This window comes from Chelonoidis abingdonii, chromosome 4 (genome assembly GCF_003597395.2).
Source record: "Chelonoidis abingdonii isolate Lonesome George chromosome 4, CheloAbing_2.0, whole genome shotgun sequence".
Lineage (NCBI taxonomy): Eukaryota > Metazoa > Chordata > Testudines > Testudinidae > Chelonoidis > Chelonoidis abingdonii.
In genome coordinates, this window is record NC_133772.1 from 78,186,992 (window position 1) to 78,206,236 (window position 19,245).

General features: G+C 50.2%; 2 protein-coding genes across 4 annotated transcripts in view; one reads left to right on the forward strand and one right to left on the reverse strand.

Annotated features, from left to right (window-relative positions):
* CRY2 (cryptochrome circadian regulator 2) overlaps positions 1–19,245 on the forward strand; it is a 208,057-nt gene that overhangs the window by 182,772 nt on the left and 6,040 nt on the right. The window lies entirely within an intron of this gene.
* Positions 1–19,245, reverse strand: part of PHF21A (PHD finger protein 21A) — a 312,010-nt gene that overhangs the window by 1,868 nt on the left and 290,897 nt on the right. For 2 of the 3 annotated variants that reach the window (XM_032775102.2, XM_032775108.2), the window contains exons 15-17: positions 14,951–15,106; positions 13,100–13,175; positions 12,693–12,796 (exon numbers count right to left, since the gene is read on the reverse strand). In XM_032775102.2, coding sequence (XP_032630993.1) covers positions 12,693–12,796; positions 13,100–13,175; positions 14,951–15,106 — 336 coding nt within the window. The remainder of the gene's footprint in view (positions 1–12,692; positions 12,797–13,099; positions 13,176–14,950; positions 15,107–19,245) is intronic. The other variant, XM_032775109.2, reaches the window with a different exon arrangement.

Here is a 19,245-nt window from a genome sequence, read left to right on the forward strand (position 1 = left end):
TTACAGATTAGGAAATCTCCACAGATACCTCCATCCTATTGTGTTTCTTCTGGAGGAAAATATGGGGTTAATGTCCAGCTGAAACTAGCAAGTTTTGATAATTTTCTATTAGTATTGCATTTCTGAAATTCCTCCAACTCAGATCTGCAAATGCAGGCTTACTGTAAGAAATGACTTTGTTGAGAGCATATAGGTCCTGCTAATGGGATAGAGCCTTGCTTTCACATACAGTTTTGCCTATTTTAGCAGAAACATCATTCCCGCCCCATAAATAAAAAGGGGGACTTGAAGAGAAAGATGCAGTGCCCTCTTCATTTAAAAATCTTATTTTGTGGCCATTTTTTTCTTGCATGTTACAAAAAAAATCAAGCAGCTCTAACAACAGGCAAGGCAAATTAACTTTACCACTTGATGTCAGGAGTCCATGGTTGAAACTCACTAAAAGAAAAAGGAGAAGACAGCCAGTACCTTCTCTACAGATGTGGTTCAATTTAATGATGTATAAACCATATAGGCCCCAACAGATGTCCTGCAGAAAGATGGTATCTTTTTTAAAAAAGTTTTGAGCCTGTTATCTACACTGATCTTCAAACCTTCCTGGTCTGAGTCCAACTTTTAACATATATATGACAGCAGCAGAAAAACCACCACCACAACTGGAACTAATTGGCCCCATGTTGGCAGTTTGAGTTAAGAGGTAAATAATGAGTGGTCCATGGAGAGTGGACTGCCCTCTTCACCTATAGATAGTTCTTCTAGGTGAGGGCTGAAGCACGTCAGTGAGTGAGTGCTGCCCATGTACATCGCTTGAGAATACATGCACTGTTGCTTGCCAGGTCAGCTCAGCCTAGCTTTCTGGTGATAAAGAGAACATTCTAGTCCCCAAAGCTGTTAATCCAGCACCTTTCACCACTATGATTTTTACTTTCTTAAAAGGATATATGTAGCCTTTTCATATATATTATTTATCTGAGTTATTCTACTATATTCAGCATTAGATATCTTTGGACATTAGACACCTTATAAATAGTTTTTTAAATAGAAAAAAAATATATCCCAAAGTATGTGAGGGTGAGTACAGTGAAATCAAAAAGACAGCTACCTTTCCATAACTGGTGTTCTTCGAGATGTGTTGCTCATGTCTATTTCACAATAGGTGTGTGTGCTCCCCATGTGCACTGGTGCCAGAAGTTCTTCCCCTAGCAGTACCCATAGGGGAGCGCTCCAGCGACCCCTGGAGTGGCACCTCCATGGCGCAGTATAAGGGGCGCGGTGCAGTCCCCCCACCCTCAGTTCCTTCTTGCCAGACAACTCCGACAGAGGGGAAGGAGGGCGGGATGCAGAATAGACACGAGAAACACATCTCGAAGAACACCAGTTATGGAAAAGGTAACTGTCTTTTCTTCTTCACATGATTGCTCATGTGTATTCCACAATAGGTGATTCCAAGCTATATCTGTTGGAGGTGGGTGGGAGTTCACAAATTCTCGGGACAGAGCACAGCCCTGCTGAACCCAGCGTCATCCCTGGTCTGGGAGACAATCGCATAATGTGAGGTGAATGTGTGAACTGAAGACCATGTTGCAGCCCTACAAATGTCCTGAATGGGGACATGGGCCGAGGCAGCAGCTGACAAGGCCTGCACCAGAGTCGAGTGCGCATTCGCAGCTGGTGGTGGAGGGATTCCCGCCGGGTCATAACAGGTACGGATGCACAAGGTAATCCAGTTGGAGAGCCGCTGAGTGGAGATTGGCCGACCTATCATGCGCTAGGTCGAGGCAATGAACAGTTGTGAGAACTTTCTGAATGGCTCCGTCCACTCCAGGTAGAAAGCCAGAGCCTGTCTCACATCCAGCCTGTGGAGGCAGCACTCCTCACTGATGCATGGGGCTTGGGGCAGAGGACCAGCAGAAAAATGTCCTGAGCCATGTGATAGGCGGAGACCACCTTCGGGAGGAATGACGGGTGTGGGCGGAGCTGGACCTTATCTTTATGAAACATTGTGTACAGAGGCTAGGAGGTCAGAGCCCTGAGCACCGATACCCGCCTAGCCGACGTGATCGCAACCAGGAAGGCCACCTTCCAAAAGAAGTGTGACCAGGAGCACATGGCTAGCAGCTCAAACAGAGACCCTGTGAGATGGGCCAACACCAGGTTTAGGTCCCACTGCGGGACAGGGGGCCTAACATATGGGAAGAGGCGATCTAACCCCTTAAGGAATCGGACAGTCACAGCATGGAAACATACCGTGTGGCCCTGCCCAGCGGATGGAAGGCCAATATGACCGCCAGGTGCACCTTGACTGACGAGGGTGCCAGGCCCTGGGCTCTAAGGTGAAGGAGGTAGTCCAAACTAAGCTGGATTGGAGTGGCCACTAGGGAAACACTCCGCTCGCCGCCCATCTGGAAAACCGAGACCACTTTGCCAAGTAGGCTTGGCACGCGGAGGGCAGCCTGCTTTCTAGGAGGACGCGCTGAACTCCTTCCAAGCACATCCTTTCCTCCCGACCTAACCACTGAGCACCCACGCCATGAGGCAGATTGCCGCTAGGCTGGTGTGGAGGAGGTGACCCTGGTCCTGGGAGAGCAGGTCTGGGCAGGACAGCAATGACTACTGCGGGGTGACCGCCAGGCCTGTGAAGGTCCCATACCAATGCTGCCTGGGCCATGCCAGGGCAATCAGAAGGACCCTGGCCTTGTCTGTCTTTATCTTTTCCAGGACTTTGCTGATCAGCGGGAATGGGGGAAAGGCATAGAGAAACTGGCCTGACCAGGACAGGAGGATGGCATCTGAGATAGCACCCCATACCCTGGCCCCGGGACAGAACCAGGGACAGTGACGGTTCTGCCGAGTTGTGAACAGGTCCACCTGGGGAGTTTCCCACACTTGGAAAAGTCTATGAACCACCTCTGGATGGAGAGACCACTCATGCTGAGCGAAGAAGTCCCTGCTCAAGCGATCTGCCCACGCGTTCTGGGCGCTCTGCAGATGGAAGGCCTGTAGGCAGATGTCGTGGGCTATACAAAAATCCCACAGCCTGAGGGCTTCGCAGAAGAGGGCAGAGGATCGGGCCCAGCCTTGCTTGTTGATGTAGAACATTGAGGCCATGTTGTTCGTGGGGACCCTGACCACCTGGCCCTCCAGGTGTGAGCAGAAGGCCATGCACGCCAGCCATACCACCCTGAGCTCCTTGACATTTATGTGGAGGGTCAGATTCTGAGCTGACCACAGACCTTGGGTCTGAATGTTCCCCACATGGGTCCCCCATCCCAGGCCCGACGTATCGGACACCAGCTCCAGCGACGGGGGGCCTGCCCCTGAACGGGACTCCCTGGAGCATGTTTCTCGGGGAGGACCACCACTGCAGGGAGGTGATCACTGGCTTGGATACCGTGAGGACTTTGTCCATCCCGTCCCTGGCCTGGGAGAACTCCGAGGCCAATCAGAGATGGAGTCGCCACATCCTGAGTCTGGCGTGAAGGACCATATACGTGTACGCTGACACGTGACCCAAGAGCTGGAGGCACGCTCTGGCTGTTGTCACCGGAAACCTTGTGACTTTGTCTATGAGCCCCTTCAGGGTCTTGAACCTGTCTGGTGAGAGGGAGGCTCTGGCCGATGATGCGTCAGGATTGCCGCAATAAACTCTATGCGTTGAACCAGGACTAACATGGACTTGGTGTTGCTTACCAACAGGCCCAAAGTGGTGCATGTGAAAAGAAGCACCACATGATCCCGCGCCTGCAACCGGGAGCTGCCCTAGACTAACCAGTCATCCAGACAGGGGAAGATCTGGACCCCTCGGTGCCTGAGGTAGGCCGCCACCACCGACATACATTTCGTGAATACCCTGGGGGCAGTGGATTGGCCAAATGGGAGGACCATAAATTGGTAGTGTTCCTCCCCCACCGTGAAACGGAGGAAGCATCTGTGCCCCTCAAATATATGAATGTGGAAGTACGCGTTCTACAGATCGAGGGCAGCATACCAGTCCCCGGGAGCCAGGGAGGGGATGATGGAGGCCAGGGAGACCACGTGGAACTTGAGCTTCACCATGTATTGGTTCAGGCCTTGCAGATCCAAGATGGGCCTGAGCCTCTCTTTGGCCTTCGGGATGCGGAAATAGTGGGAGTAGTACCCCTTGCCTTTGAACTCCCCGGGTACCACTTCCATTGCTCCTAGGCCCAGGCCGCCCCACCTCCTGCTCGAGCAGAGCCTTGTGCGAGGGGTCCCCCAGGAGGGACAGAGGTGGGGGGTGGTTGGGCGGGGAGGAAGTAAACTGTAGAACCGGGAGATGGTGTTGAGGACCCATCGGTCTGAGGTCAGCTGCAACCACACCGGGAAGAAAGTACACAACCAATTGGAGAAGGGAAGCTTTATTGAGGGTGGATCCCTGATGAGAACTGGCAGGGCACCCTTGAGCGTCCCGTCAAAATCACCTTTTCCCCATTTGCTTGCCCTTGGAGGATCCAGGCTGGGGGCCAGGGTGAGACTGCCTCTGTGGGCACCTCTTATAGTCCCACAACTTCTTATAAGTGGTCTCATATTTTGGGTGGATGGCCTGAGCGGGAGTCTGCTGTGGCTTGAACTTAGGTTTAGCCGGAGCCAGAACAGAGAGACCCAGAGTCTGGAGAGTCGTGAAGGAGTCTTTCAAGCCATGCAGCTTTGTATGCGTTTGTTCCGCAAACGGAGCTTTGCTGTCAAACGGGAGGTCCTGCAGGGAGGTCTGCGCCTTGCTGACAACCCAGAGAGCAGGAGCCACGACGCCCTTCTCATGGACACTGCAGAGGCCATGGACCATGCAGCCGTGTCCGCTGCATCCGAAGCTGCCTGTAGGGTTGCCCTGGCAGCCGCTGTACCCTCCTCCATCAGCACTTTGAACTCCTTCCTGTTACGCCCCTGGAAGGAGTCCTCGAACTTGGACAGGAAGCCCCACAGCTTGAACTCATACTGGCCCAGGAGAGCCTGATGGTTCGCCATCTGTAACTAGAAGCTCGAGGACGAATATATTTTTCTTCCAAAAGAGTCCAGCCTCCGCGAATCTTTATTTTTTGGGGTAGGGGCTGGCTGGCCCTGCCATTCTTGTGGTTGACCAACTTGATCACCAGGGAGTTAGGAGCAAGGTGGGCGTATAAATATTCATGCCCCTTGACGGGTACGAAATACTTGCGGTCCGCACTCTTAGAGATGAGGGCCAATGAGGCCAGGGTTTGCCACAGGGCATTTGAAATTTTAGCCACTCCTTCATGGAGAGGCAAGGCCACCCTGTCCGGTGCTGAGGAGGACAGCACGGTAAACAGGGAGTCCAAGGGCTCCTCCACCTCCTCTGATGACTCCATCAGGATAGCCTGGAGCCTAAAGTCCTTTTCTCTCTTGGTCTGAGGCTTAAAGGACTTGCAAGTCTTGCAGAGATCACTGAGCTGGATTTCCCCCAAACAGCATAGACAGTCCCCATGCAGATCACTCAGTGGCACGGATCACCTACAAGTGTTGCATGACTTAAAACCTGGGCCACAAGGCATGCCCCGGCCCGGGCGCTCCAGCTAAACTAAACAACTAACTAACCACAGGTACCATACACTGAATGAACAAGCAGTTTCGGGGACGAGCTATAGGAAAGCTGGAGCAGAGCAGTTCCGAAGCACCTTCACTGGCAAGGTGCTTCGGCACACTCAAGAAAGAACTGAGGGTGGAGGAAGCACGCAGCATTCCTTATACTGTGCCATTGAGGTGCCACTCCAGGGATCGCTGGAGCGTTCCCCTACGGGTACTGCTAGGGGAAAAACTTCCGACACAAGTGCACGTGGCGAGCATACATACCTATTGTGGAATACACATGAGCAATCATTTGAAGAAGAACTGTATGATGTCATAAATGTTGGCTATGGAACAGAAAAGACAGTTACTTACCTTTGTAACTGTTGTTCTTCGAGATGTGTTGCTCATATCCATTCCAGTTAGGTGTGCGTGCCGCACATGCACGTTGTTCGGAAGATTTTTACCCTAGCAACTCTGGTGGGTCAGCAGGTCGCCCCCTGGAGTGGCGCCACCATGGCGCTGCATATATACCCCTGCCGACCCGACCGCTCCTCAGTTCCTTCTTGCCGGCTACTCCGACAATGGGGAAGGAGGGCGGGTTTGCAATGGATATGAGCAACACATCTCGAAGAACAACAGTTACAAAGGTGAGTAACCGTCTTTTCTTCTTCAAGTGATTGCTCATATCCATTCCAGTTAGGTGATTCCCAAGCCTTACCTAGGCGGTGGGGTCGGAGTGAGATGTCGCAGAGTGTAACACTGCGGAGCCGAACGCTGCGTCATCCCTAGACTGCTGAACCAGGGCATAATGGGAGGCAAAGGTATGGACCGAAGACCAGATAGCTGCGCGACAAATTTCATGAATGGGCACATGAGCGAGTAAAGCAGCCGATGAGGCCTGAGCCCTGGTAGAGTGCGCAGTCATGTGGCTCAATGGGACGTGAGCCAAGTCGTAACAGGTGCGGATGCACAACGTTACCCAAGAGGAAATCCGCTGCGAGGAGACGGGTAGGCCCTTGATACGCTAAGCCACCGCGACAAAGAGCTGGGGGGTTCTGCAAAATGGCTTTGTTCGCTCGATATAAAAAGTGAACACTCTACGGACGTCTAGGGAGTGTAGCTACTGCTCCCTGCGAGACAAATGTGGCTTTGGGAAGCAGACAGGTAGGAAGATCTCCTGGTTAATATGGAAGGCTGATACCACTTTGGGGAGAAAGGCTGGATGTGGTCGCAACTGCACCTTGTCCCTGTGGAACACAGTATATGGGGGATCTACCGTGAGGGCCCAAAGCTCGGACACTTGTCTCGCTGAAGTGATGGCCACCAGGAAAACGGATTTCCATGAGAGGTAGAGAAGGGAGCAAGTTGCTAACGGCTCGAATGGGGCGGACATGAGTCTAGCAAGAACCAGGTTAAGGTCCCATGTTGGGGAAGGGCGGCGTACCTGGGGGTAGAGGCGCTCTAGGCCCTTAAGGAATCTAGACACCATCGGGTGTGAGAATACCGAGCGGCCATTCTCCCCTGGGTGGAAGGTAGAGATGGCCGCCAAATGGACCCTCAGAGATGACACTGCTAGGCCCTGTTGTTTGAGGGACCAGAGGTAATCCAAGATGTTGGGAATGGAGACCTCGGTGGGAAGGAAGTTCTGCTCCACGCACCAGCATGCGAAATGCTTCCACTTGGCCAAATATGTCGCTCTAGTGGAAGGTTTCCTGCTACCCAGGAGCACCTGCTGCACTGGGGCAGAGCAACGCACCTCAGACTGGGTCAGCCACTCAGGAGCCATGCCGTGAGGTGGAGGGACTGAAGGTCCGGGTGACGCAGTTTGCTGTGGTCCTGAGTGATCAAGTCCAGGTGAAGAGGCAGGGGGATAGGGTCAGCTATGATAGGTCTAGCAACATGGTGTACCAGTGCTGCCGAGGCCACGCTGGAGCTATCATGATTAAGCGGGCTTTGTCCCTGCGTACTTTCAGTAGGACCCTGTGGACAAGCGGAAATGGTGGGAAGGCATAGAGCAGGTGCGTTGTCCACGGTATAAGGAAGGCGTCCGCCACTGAACCCGGTGAGAGGCCTTGAAAGGAGGAGAACGCCTGGCATTTCCTGTTCCCGCGGGATGCAAAGAGGTCTATCCGGGGAAACCCCCACCTCCGGAAGAGCGAAAGAGCAACGTCTGGGCGAAGTGAGCATTCGTGGGAAAGGAAGGATCTGCTGAGGTGATCCGCCAGCGTGTTCCGAACTCCCGGGAGAAAGGACGCGATGAGGTGTATACAGTGGGCTATACAGAAGTTCCAAAGTCGTAAGGTTTCTTGACACAGGGGTGAAGATCTCATGCCGCCCTGCTTGTTTATATGGTGCATGGCCGTTGTGTTGTCGGTGAATACTGACACACAACGGCCCTGTAAGTGCTGTCGGAACGTCTGGCAAGCGAGGCGGACCGCTCTCAGCTCCTGGACGTTGATGTGGAGGGTCAGCTCTTGAGATGACCAAAGGCCCTGGGTGCATAGGTGTCCGAGGTGAGCTCCCCAACCAAGGGATGATGCGTCTGTTGTCAGGGACGCCGAGGGCTGGGGTGGATGGAACGGGAGCCCTGCACACACCATGGAGGGATCCAGCCACCACTGTAAGGAGTCTAGGACGGTCGGGGGAATGGTGACGACCATGTCCATATGATTCCCGGCCAGTCGGTATTGTGAGTTGAGCCAGGACTGGAGGGGCCGGAGGCGCAGTCTGGCGTAGTTCGTTACAAATGTACAGGCCACCATGTGGCCCAGGAGAGCGAGGCAAGTGTGCACCGAAGTCAATGGCGCCGTTCGCAGTCTCCGGATGATGGCTGCCATAGTCTGGAATTGTGGGAGTGGTAGACAGGCTTTGGCAAGAGTGGAATCCAGGGTGGCGCCAATAAATTCTGTCCTCTGAGTGGGGATCAGAGTCAATTTTTCCGGATTGATCATTAGACCTAGATGTAGGAAAAGGTCCTTGACAATGCGGACGTGACTGAGGTCACTTACCTCGGAGGTTCCGCGGATGAGCCAGTCGTCTAGATACGGAAACACACGTATCCGACTGCAGCGGAGGTGGGCGGCGACTACACCCATACATTTGGTGAATACTCTTGGGGCTTTAGAGAGGCCGAACGGGAGGACCGCGAACTGAAAATGTTGGCGGTTGGCCACAAACCGGAGGAAACTCCTGTGAGGTGGGAAGATGGCTATATGGAAGTAGGCATCTTTCATATCGAATGCGGCATACCAGTCTCCAGGATCCAGGGATGGGATAATGGTCCCCAGGGATATCATATGGAACTTCAACTTTATCATGTATCTGTTGAGTTCCCACAGATCTAGGATATGTCTGAGACCTCCCTTTGCCTTGGGGATTAGGAAGTAGCGAGAGTAAAACCCCTTGCCCCGCTCGTGCTCTGGTACCTCCTCTATGGCTCCTTTGGCGAGGAGTGATTGCACCTCCTGTAGGAGGAGTTGCTCGTGAGAGGGGTCCCTGAAGAGGGACAAGGGAGGAGGATGGAAGGGGGGGGTTGAAATAAATTGAAGGTGGTATCGAAGTTCCAGCATGCGTAAGACCCAAAGATCTGATGTTAGCTGGGACCAAGCAGGGAGGAAAAAGGCAAAAGGCAAGATGGTTGGAAAAAGGAGGGGACGGATCCTTTAAAGAAACTGGTACAATGCCCTCGGGTGCACCTTCAAAAGGAAGGCTTTGGCCCTGAGGAAGGCTTGGAGGAGCTTTGGTTTTGGCCCCCTTGGTTGCCCGATTGCCTTCGGAGACTGATTCTGCCTCGCCGTCTAGCGAAGTCTTGCCTCTGCCGGGGCTGAGGGTAAGGGCGGTGCGATTGGGGCCAGAAGGGCCTGCGCTGAGTCACCGGCGTGTGCATTCCTAACGAGCGCATAATGACCCTGTTGTCTTTTAGGCTCTGCAGCCTAGGGTCAGTTTTATCTGAAAACAGCCCTTGGCCCTCAAATGGAAGATCCTAGATCATGTGTTGGAGCTCCGGGGGGAGGCCGGAAACCTGCAGCCACGAGATACGGCGCATAGTCACACCAGAGGCCAGAGGCCTGGCAGCTGAGTCCGCGGTGTCCAGAGAAGCCTGGAGGGAAGTTCTTGCCACCTTCTTTCCTTCGTCAAGGATGGCCGAGAACTCCTGCCAGGTGTCTTGCGGAAGCAACTCCTTGAATTTATCCGCTGCCGCCCAGGTGTTATAACTATAGCGGCTAAGGAGAGCTTGCTGGTTGGACACGCGGAGTTGAAGAGCCCCTGCCGAATAGACTTTGTGCCCTAGCAAGTCCATGCGTCTTGCCTCCTTTGATTTAGGGGCTGGCGCCTGCTGACCATGGCATTCCCTCCCGTTGACCGACTGGATATAGAAATATTCATAGCCCTTGGAGGGCACCATATATTTACGCTCATCTCCTCGCGCCACCAGTGGGACAGAGGCTGGAGACTGCCAGTTCGTAGTGGTGTTGGCCTGTATGGTCCTAATGAAGGGAAGAGCCACTCTAGTGGGGGCATCTGATGACAAAATGTCCACCACTGGGTCCTGTACCTCCGGAACCTCCTCGGCTTGCAAGTTCATATTTTGTGCAACACGCTTGAGGAGGTCCTGGTGGGCCCTGAGGTCAATTCGTGGAGGGCCAATAGAAGAGGTTCCAGCTACAGCCTCGTCAGGGGAGGATGAAGAGGAGAGACCTGGAACCAGCAGGTCTGATGAGGATTCCGCCTGGTGGATCGTCTGCGTCTCCCCGGGGATCTGGAAATCCTGAGGCTGGGTCAATCCTTCCTCTATAGGGGGAGGAGGAGGACAGGTGATCGTGGCTTCTGGCACCCAGTGTTCTGAGGTGGTCGAATGTGATGGACCTGGTTGAGAGCCTTGGGTCTGATGGTACGCCCAAGGCGTCCAGAAACCCCATTGCTGCAGCCCATGATCTTGAGGTTGGGGCTCCTGAAACAATGCAGCAGGCACATCGGTGTCCAGGGCGTATGCACTGTCTGCCTGAGAGGACACGGACGGGTGCCGGGACGGCCAGGGAGGAGCCAAGCGAGACTGGTATGAGTCCTTCACTCTCGTCGCTGGAGATCTCCTCGGTGCTGGGGATCGGTACCGGGAGCCATAGCGGTGCCAAGAACGAGACCAGGACCTGCAACCAGCGCGGTGCCGGGAGGTCGACCTGGATCTCGACGGCCTGCGGCGGGACTGGCTGCGAGAGTCTCGGTGTCAGGAGCGGTGCCTAGAGCTGGAGCGGTACCGAGAGTACCGGGCAGGATGAGAGGTGGATCAGTGCCGCGAGTACGACCGGTATCGCCTAGGTGAGCGGTGCTGGGACTGCGAGCGGCGTCTCAACCGGGACTGTCCATGGGACCTCGAGCGATGCCGGGACCTGGATCAAGATCGGTGCCGGCTTGTCGAGTACAGCGAAGGAGGTCTCATAGCGGCTGGCTTGCCTCTGGAATGCAGTACCCACACCAGCGGTTGAGGCAGGACAGACTCAGTCATCGCAATAAGGTCCCTGGCTGAGGCGAACGTCTCCAGTGTGGAGGGGACCGTAAGCTCAACCACAGGCCTCTGAGGGGAGCTCTCAAGGACCGGACTCGACAGCCCTCTCGGAACCGGAGTCGACGGTACCACAGTCATCGGTGCCGCAGCAGGAGTAGGTGCCGGGCGATCTGAACGAGTCTGCGTCGCAGGAGTGGTGGGAGCTGAGAGTCTTCGATCAGGTCCCTGTGCCGGAGATGGCCGGTGCCGAGGTGTCTTGGCGGAGCCGGCACGGTCCGGTGCCGGAGGAGCGCTGTCAGCGCTCGGTGCCGAGGACGGAGGGTTCAAGGCTGTCTCCATAAGGAGAGTCTTTAAGCGAAAGTCCCTCTCCTTTTTTGTCCGCGGCTTAAAGGCCTTATAAATGCGGCACTTATTGGAGATGTGCGATTCCCCCCAGGCACTTTAGGCAAGAGTCATGGGGATCGCTCGTGGGCATCGGCTTCTTACAGGCCGAGCACGGTTTAAATCCCGGTGAACCGGGCATAGGCCCTGGCACCGGGTGCGGGGAAGGGCTAATGCCCGAACCCTGCTAAACTATGTACACTAACTAACTAAGAACTATAAAACTAATTACTCTATAGACTAATTAACTATATACAACAAGAGATCAAGTGAACAAGGAGAAGCTAGGGAAGTGGAGGACAGCTAAGCCGCGCTCCACTGTTCCAACGACCGACATGGGCAGTAAGAAGGAACTGAGGAGCGGTCGGGTCGGCAGGGGTATATATCCAGCGCCATGGCGGTGCCACTCCAGGGGGCGACCTGCCAACCCACCGGAGTTGCTAGGGTAAAAATCTTCCGACGAGTGTTCACACCTAACTGGAATGGATATGAGCAATCACTCGAAGAAGAACTTAGCATTTATAGTTCTCTGATATTGACATGGGACCTCCTGAGGGGCTCATGTTTATATGTGGTGACTTAGGAGTCCACCTTGTGTGTGATGATGAGAGAAAGTTACATGCTAACACATAGGTTCTAGTTATTACTGTTATAAAACAAAGTGCAAAACTTAGTTTCTGGTTAGGGAGAAAAAGCGTGGGAAGCTGTAATTAACATTAGGCAAGGGCACCCAATGTTTGCCCAAACAAAAACTGCCTTGGTAACTTGTCAGGAATCTGAGGGCCAAACCTGTGAGTAACATGAAGACCACTGCAGTTGCTTTCATTTTAGATATGATAGGGCCGTGCACCAATGCTGTAAGTCCCACCATGCAATTTGGCCTACTGACGCAGAATAAAATGAAGCATCGGATATTAGGACCTGTAGCTACTTAGGCTGCTTCTCTGTAATAAAAATAAGAGCCAAAGAGTCCACTATACATCTCCATGGGTTGTGTTTGTCAACTGTTGATATTATGGGTTACTGTACATCTGCAAGGTACAGCTAGCATGAGCTAATGTAGCTGTACTTTAAACATCCAAAAGATCCAAAGGGCAGGAGAAAGAGCAAAGCTCAAATAGAAGCTTACCCAGCTCCCATTAACATCTATGGAAGTTGGATCAGGCCTATGGTACCAGTCTCCAGACTTATGCTCTGCCTGCTTGCATGGTGCTAGAATGAAAGGGCTGCAGAGAACAAGTGTAGCATTACAGTGGAGAAAAATACTTACTGTTATGGAATTGCTGAGCTGTTTGACCTTCTGCTCTAGTTGTTCTCTTTCTTGTTTTAAATCTGAACTCCATTTAAGTAGCTTCTGTTTCTCCTCTTCTTTTGCTGTAAAAGGGAATAATAATCCTCTCAATGATGAATATTTAAAGAGTCCCTGTTATGCCCTTCAGATGGAGTCTCTAAGCTACTTTATACAATGGACACATTGTATCATACCTGAAATAGCACCTGCATAAATGAAGAATCACATGAAGCTTTCAAAAAGTACCCAGACTGCCCTTTTCACATTATTACTTGGGTTATCAAGGGTTGTCCCTCGTAATTTCCTCTTTAAAACAAGTCCGACCATTCCCAAAATAACATTTTACAAACACGAAAGCAATGCAAAGGTGTTCTCTGTTTTCCTACCTGCTTTGTATGCAATATATGAATGAACAATTGCTAAAGTCCCTGGCCATGGGATTGCTTCTTCCTTCTTCAGCATCTGAAAGAAAAGAGTGTGTACATTTAACTGGCACACATTTTACCTCTGGGAAAGGGAGAAAGAAAAAGGGAAGAGACAAAAAGAGAAGGTGAGACAAAAGAGTTTCTTTCATGGCTATCATTAGGCACAACCTGTTAACATAATGCCTTGCAATCCTGTTCCGAGGTTCAACAGAGGGAATTATTTGCATCTGTGTTATAGCCTCCACAACAGAGGCCGATTTATCATAAATGTCAGCATTTTCTCACTCCCTCATAACCACAAACATCTTCTGCTAATGAAACTTAACAGGTTAAAGAGGAATGAAAAGACAACGTATCTGATCTCAAACTTGCCAGAGGACAGGAACGTGGTTTCATGGCTCAGACAAACTGCTGATCTAAGTTGTTCCTGGAAAGCCTCTGCACCACACATCTGAACTTCACACTTTCGAACAGGTAAGACATGTCACTTTCCCATCTCCAGCTGCTCTCAGGACCACGTTACTGGTGTTGCCAAACTCTCTTTATAAGTATAAGCATCATACTTATCTTTAAGAGGATAAACAGATTCCCTCTCAAGATACCTTATTTAGGGAGGAAGAATGAATCTTGGTAGCTCACCAGAGGAATGACCCAGGGGACTGAGGCTGGAGTCACTCTAAAGCAAAATGTCTCTGACACTTTTTAATTTATTTTCTAGTAACTTTTCAGTAAAACATAAACCGGCGGTGGTGGTGGCGGGGGGGTGAGTGTGAAAGCCAGGCTGTGCCTCCTCCTCCTTCAGCTACAACCATATCGAGTAATTTAATCTACTGGGAGTTTTTGTTTGTTCTTTTTGTTGCATTATGTAACATGCATGTGGAAATGCCAGGTTGCTTTCTTATGTTATTATCTGGTTAACAGAGGCTCACATAGACTACTAAGGCATTCTCTTAGGTAAGGTGACCAGATGTCCAGATTTTATAGGGACAGTCCCGATTTTTGGGTCTTTTTCTTATATAGCCTCCTATTACCCCCTCACCCCTGTCCTGATTTTTCACATTTGCTGTCTGGTCACCCTACTCTTAGGTCAGACAGTATGTTAATAGCTTTTGGCTGCTGGCTTAAAAGCAATCCACTGTAATTCTTGAAATTCCAAAATAGAGAAAATGAAAACAGCAGTTTATTTCTTTATCTTGTAATCTTTATGCCATTAATGGATGAAATATCATCTCATTATTTCAATCCATTTGTATACTTTTACAGAGATTTTTTGAGGGAAGAACGTCCAAGTCATTCATCGATAGTCATTATTCTGACACCGAATGTACCACGAAAGAGAACAGGAATGACAACCTCTCTGATGTTTGGGTTTTACCAGCAACCACTGGCTCAGTATTTTCTCTCTCTATTACGGGTAGGCTTGTGCAAATATCCTATTCACTTTAGACAAAGAACTACCACCTTTCAGAGAAATTCTGAGTAAAAAAGCTACAGGAAAATCTTTATGAGTCATAGAGAACCTTTCCCAAAAGTTTGTGTGCTTTGCCCCAGAAAAGCAGAGTTGAAACACAAGGGTAACACAAAAGGACCCTGAGTCTGGGAGCACAAAAGCAAGACTTAAAGGCTTAGTATTTGTGAGCATTCGAACAGTGGCAATTTGATGAAATTCACACAAGCCTAATTACAGATCAAATAGATTTGCTCAATGTCAGGCTGTTCCAATCTAACTAAGCCAAGTGATCAGGTTATTTTCTTTAACTCGGAAAATCTTTGTAGTGCACTGTGTGTAACTCCCTATCTTTCAAACAATACCTGGTCTTGACATTTGGGACAGATCCACATGCCCTTGGGAATGGTTTTCAGAGGTGGGTCCAGACAGTCCAGGTGATACACACGTGAACATGTGTCACACATCAGCAACTGCCCGCTTTTCCTGCAAACACTGCAAAAATCCTCATGGATATCGCCCTATAAAATTGAGGGAAGGGGGTGAGAAAGAAGAAGGCAAAACGTGAACTTTGACCTTTGACATCCTAGTTGAATGTAAATGCTTCCGCACAAGCTACAGCTATGGGATTCTATATGGCTAAGTTCTTTTTAGGAGGTGTAACCAGAAAACCAGCGAGGATGTCAGAAGTACATCTCCCTCTGCCCTCCCCAGACGAGAGGTCCTAGTGAATATTTGTTACCACAGTCTCTAGTAACAATCCCTACCCCATCATCCATCTTAGTTAGGAAAATTTTCCCTGGTTTCAGCCTGCACTGGTAGGATACCCACTTTCCTTAGTCCTTCTAATCTTTGGATGTAAGCACAGCTCCATGTGGGGAGCATATAAATGAGGTTGCCTCCATGTCCACAGTCTTTCCTATGAAACCCACAGAGGACAATATTGAACTTTAAAACAACACCAGTAAGTATTTAGAGCACATATGTGACATCTTTTCTGTTATACTGAAAGAAAAAACTGCTCTGATTTGTAAATTAAAAAGAATGGACCCAATTCATCCCTGAGGTAACTCCTTTAACTTCACTGAAGTTACATCAGGATATATTCAGCCGATTATATTTTAAAATCCATTGCCCCAGCCCCACAATGACTACTGATTTTTGCTTCATCATTAACCAAGGCCTGTGAGGGGCAGAACGAAGGGATATCAACAGTTCTCAAAACCAAGAGGGGAAAATGTTATTTTCAGCCATAAGAGGCTTTCACAAGGAACTGAAAAGTTAGTAGATAGTGTCCTTTTAAAAATCTATGTTTTACTATTTTTGCATTATCAGTGGAGGCACTTCCTTTCCCCAACTATTTACTCCCCAAGGACCCTCCCCCACAAAGCAAAATTCATGGCAAGGTTAGGTTTGTTTTTCTCTCTTTATTCCTCTCTCTCTTTCCTCCCATCATTCCCATCTCATGCTTTTGTGATTTTTAATAAGTAGACGTTTGAACAGAAGAACACACAAGGAAAATAACTTAAAAACCAGAGGGCAGAACAGGGACACCCAAACTCTACCCTTTATCCACCTGCGGGGCTACTCTGGCAACTTGCCACACCTAAGACCCAATGTCTCAAGCCCTCGGCACATACAATTCTCATTGACTTCAATGAAGTTCCATACACCCTCACACCTGGGTGTCCAGCCAACAGCCACAGCTCTCCCGCTGCCCAGCTCTGAAAGCAGTGCAGAAGTAAGGGAGGCAATACCACAACCGCCCTAAAATAACCTTGTGGCCTCCCCTGCAACTCCCTTTTGGGTCAGGACCCCCAGTTTGAGAACCGCTGGTCTGCCCTATGAAAATCTGTATAGTATAGGGTAAAAGCACAAAAAGACCAGATTTCACGATCTGTGATGCATTTTTCATGGCTGTGAATTTGCTAGGGCCCTAGTGATAATGTATTAAATGTACGCAGCAAGAGATCCACCATATTTTCAAAGACAATCACACACAAATACAGTCTGCTGAGTTTTAACTTTCGGACTCCATGACAGATAAGTCTTACTCTATCGGGAGCTGCTCTTCATCCCTTAACTCCCAAGGATAACACTGCTATCTTGTTTTCTAAAGGGTCAATCTTTCTTGAAGCTCAGTGTCATGTTTTGATTCCATAACTTCCATGAATCAAATGAGAATAGGGTTCTGAGATAATTTAATCTTTGATACTAAAGAGAGTTCTTAAATGTTAATTGAAGAAGCAAATCAGTGAAATTTCATGCCTCCCTTGAAATGAAATTTGTGTTGCTGGGAAGAGCTTCCTTTTCCTCTTTCCTGCATTGTGTGAATGCATAGATGGAACAGAAGGCAGACAGGAAACAAGATAAGGGCAAACAGAAAATCCTCTGCAGTCCAGTCTTCAAAGGAAATTCATCCTAGAGCCTTTTGAAGTTCTATGTTAATGCATGGCCCAATCTTGTGAGGTGCTGAGCATCCTCAACTACACGCAATACAATGGCAATTGAGAGCATTCTGCATGTTGCCAGGGCGATCAGTATCTTTCAGGATCAAGCCCATTAAACATTGTGACATCTGATATCCTGCAGAATCAGATCTAAGCAAGTGATTTCCTTAATCTCTCATGCAAGTATCAGTTGCTCAACAATTCAGGTTTAGAACTTCTAAATTCAATGGAATGTTGAGTGATGATTCATGTAACAAGATGGGTTAATAAGCGAGGTATTAATTTTCTAGTAATGCTCCATATATACCAACGGAATGGACACACACAGACACACACACAAATTCATAGCCCTATTTTCATCTTATCAAGGCAGTAATGCAATAGTGCAGGCAGGGCTGGTGCAACCACTTAGGCAAACTAGGTGGCCGCCTAGGGTGCCTAGTGGTTGAGAGTGCCTAAAACCTGCTCAGGCGAGGAGGTGGAGTGGAGGTGAGCTGGGGCAGGGGGCGCGGGGAGGGCCACCCGCAGTAACGGGGGGTAGGGGGGCGCATAGGGGAAACACTCCCCGCCCCAGATCACCTCTGCTCTGCCTCCTCCACTGAGCACACAGCCCCCGCTCTAATTCTCCTCCAATCGGTGCCGCAAGCCTGGCAGGGGAGGAGACTTAGAGCAGCGCCAGTGTGCTCAGCGGAGGAGGTGGAGCCAACGTGAGCTGGGGTGGGCTCCCCAGGCAGGGTTAGCTGCCGCAGGGGGGTAGCTGCTGGAGGGGAGGGGGGCGGCAGGCTCCCCAGGTTGGGGGCTGGGTTAGCTGCTGTAGGGGTAGGGGGTGCTCCTCTGGTGGGGGGGCAGGTGGGCGTGGTTAGCTGCCGTGGGAGGGTGGGGTTAGCTGGGTGTGGGAGGGTGGCACAAGGTGGAAGTTTCACCTAGGGCACGAAACTTCCTTGCACTGGCCTTGAGTGCAGGGCATTTCGTGGGAATTAATAACTGGTGGTGGATGGCTCCTGAGCTCCCCGCAACCAGTATTTAATTCCCAGGAAATGTCCCGTGTCTTATTTGTTGTTAATAAATATATGTACAATATGGGCCAGATTGTGTGCTATATCCCCTCTACATTGCTGCACTCTGGCTACAGGCTTCTGAAACAGCTCTGAGGGGCCATAAGCAGCCAAGTGTAATGCACGCTGGAGGCTGAGAAGGCCTGAAGCTGGCCCCAGAACAGGGGAGGCACAAAAGGTAACAAAAGTATCTTTTGGCCACACCTCCTCTGTTCCTACATCAACTGTAGCCTAGACAGAACAAAAAATCAACCCTAAGCTCTTTATGTTTGTATAGTATCTAGTACAACAGGACCCTGGAATTTAGGTGTCACTGTCAGAAAAATAAATATAACAATAAACCAGCACTATACGTATGTGTGTGTGTAACCTCTGTATTTAGATATATCTATATCTATCTATCTATCTAGACAGATAGATATTACATCATAAAAAGTCTGTGGAAAAAAGAGTAGGCGTCCATGTATTTAAAGACAGCATCATTATGCCTTGTGCACAAAAGGGCTGAATTAAGGTTGCACTGGCAACCTTAATTCTGACATCCCCTAACATTTGAGGGTTTGCCTTTGCAAACTGAATGAACATTGCTGTTTGGATGTAATTTCCCAAGTTTTTTAAAAACTTAAAAACTGAATGCCATCCTGTGGTACCATACTGACTCCCACACGTGGGTCATCACCATGATTGGGAAAGTTAGATCCACAGCACAGTCCTCTACCATTTCAGCCCAACAGTAACTGGTAGCAATAGATGGCTGTTTTCTTCTAAGCAGACCTGCCACTAGAGTGGCATGGAGACACATGCTTTGCCAGTGGGTTTTAGAGCTATTTATGAGACATCATAGGAATGTCAAGACTCCAGAATAATGGGATTCATTCCAGGTTCTTTAGGAGAGTACACTCAAGTGACGACAGACCTCTCTGTCACCTCTGCTTCAATCTTGACCCTGCCCATTTTGCCCTCCCCCAGCCCAGCTTCTGCCTCTCCCTCCGACCTCTTGTTCCTACTCCCATGACCTCATTATTGCCTCCCTGCTCTTGTGCCTGTACTCTCTCTCCTGGTTCCTGCTCCTAACTTTGTTCCTTCCGAGGCTCTTATCCATCCTCCCAGACAGAGGCCCTGCCCCTGTCCCCACACTTTTCATCTTTTCCCCTC